Source organism: Antrostomus carolinensis, unplaced genomic scaffold (genome assembly GCF_000700745.2).
Source record: "Antrostomus carolinensis isolate BGI_N321 unplaced genomic scaffold, ASM70074v2 scaffold36382, whole genome shotgun sequence".
Classification (NCBI taxonomy): Eukaryota; Metazoa; Chordata; class Aves; order Caprimulgiformes; family Caprimulgidae; genus Antrostomus; species Antrostomus carolinensis.
The window spans coordinates 1-625 of record NW_010302297.1 but is presented as its reverse complement, the minus strand read 5'-3'; the positions used below and the strand labels follow the sequence as shown (position 1 = coordinate 625).

General features: G+C 66.4%; 1 protein-coding gene across 1 annotated transcript in view; it reads left to right on the top strand.

Annotated features, from left to right (window-relative positions):
- The window catches only part of ACY1 (aminoacylase 1), a gene marked incomplete at its 5' end in the record, with an annotated part of 1,187 nt that extends 858 nt beyond the window's left edge, over positions 1–329 (top strand). Inside the window, one exon of the mRNA XM_010163758.2 lies at positions 170–329. Within this exon, the coding sequence (XP_010162060.2) occupies positions 170–329 (160 nt within the window). The remainder of the gene's footprint in view (positions 1–169) is intronic.
- Between the last annotated feature and the right edge of the window lie 296 nt (positions 330–625).

Genomic DNA, 625 nt, shown 5'->3' with positions numbered 1-625 from the left:
CAGCCGCTACATCCGAGCAGTGAGTGCGACGCCAGCCCACCCGTGGGTCCCCCACGCCTGGGGGACATGCAGTGCCCGTCCCTGCCCTGACCTCACCCCGTATCTCCCCCATCCCCAGGCAGGACACCCCGCTATCGGCTTCTCGCCCCTGAACCGCACCCCCGGGCTGCTGCATGACCACCGGCTTCTCGCCCATGAACCGCACCCCGGTGCTGCTGCATGACCACAATGAGTTCCTCAACGAGCAGGTCTTCCTGCGGGGCATTGACATCTATGCCCACCTCCTGCCTGCCCTGGCGTCCGTGCCCCCGCTGCCCGCCGAGGGCTGAGGCCCCGGTGAGGGGCAGGACTGGGGGTGCCAAGCAGCGGGATGGGAGGCTTTTAAAAGGGGGCAGGGGGTGGGCACAGCAAATGCCTGCCAGCATGCTGGGGACCCAGGTGGCATCATGCCACATTGCCTGTGCTCAGGGCTGGCCTGATGGTGACACCTGTGCCAAGTGTCCTGGCTGCACCCTCGAAATCTGGGTCCAGCCACCCCCATGGAGGTTGAGTTCTGGGTGCCACCAGAGCCCTGTGCCCATGTGTCTCCTGCCTTTCCTGGTGCTGGCAATGCCTCCCCCTCTCC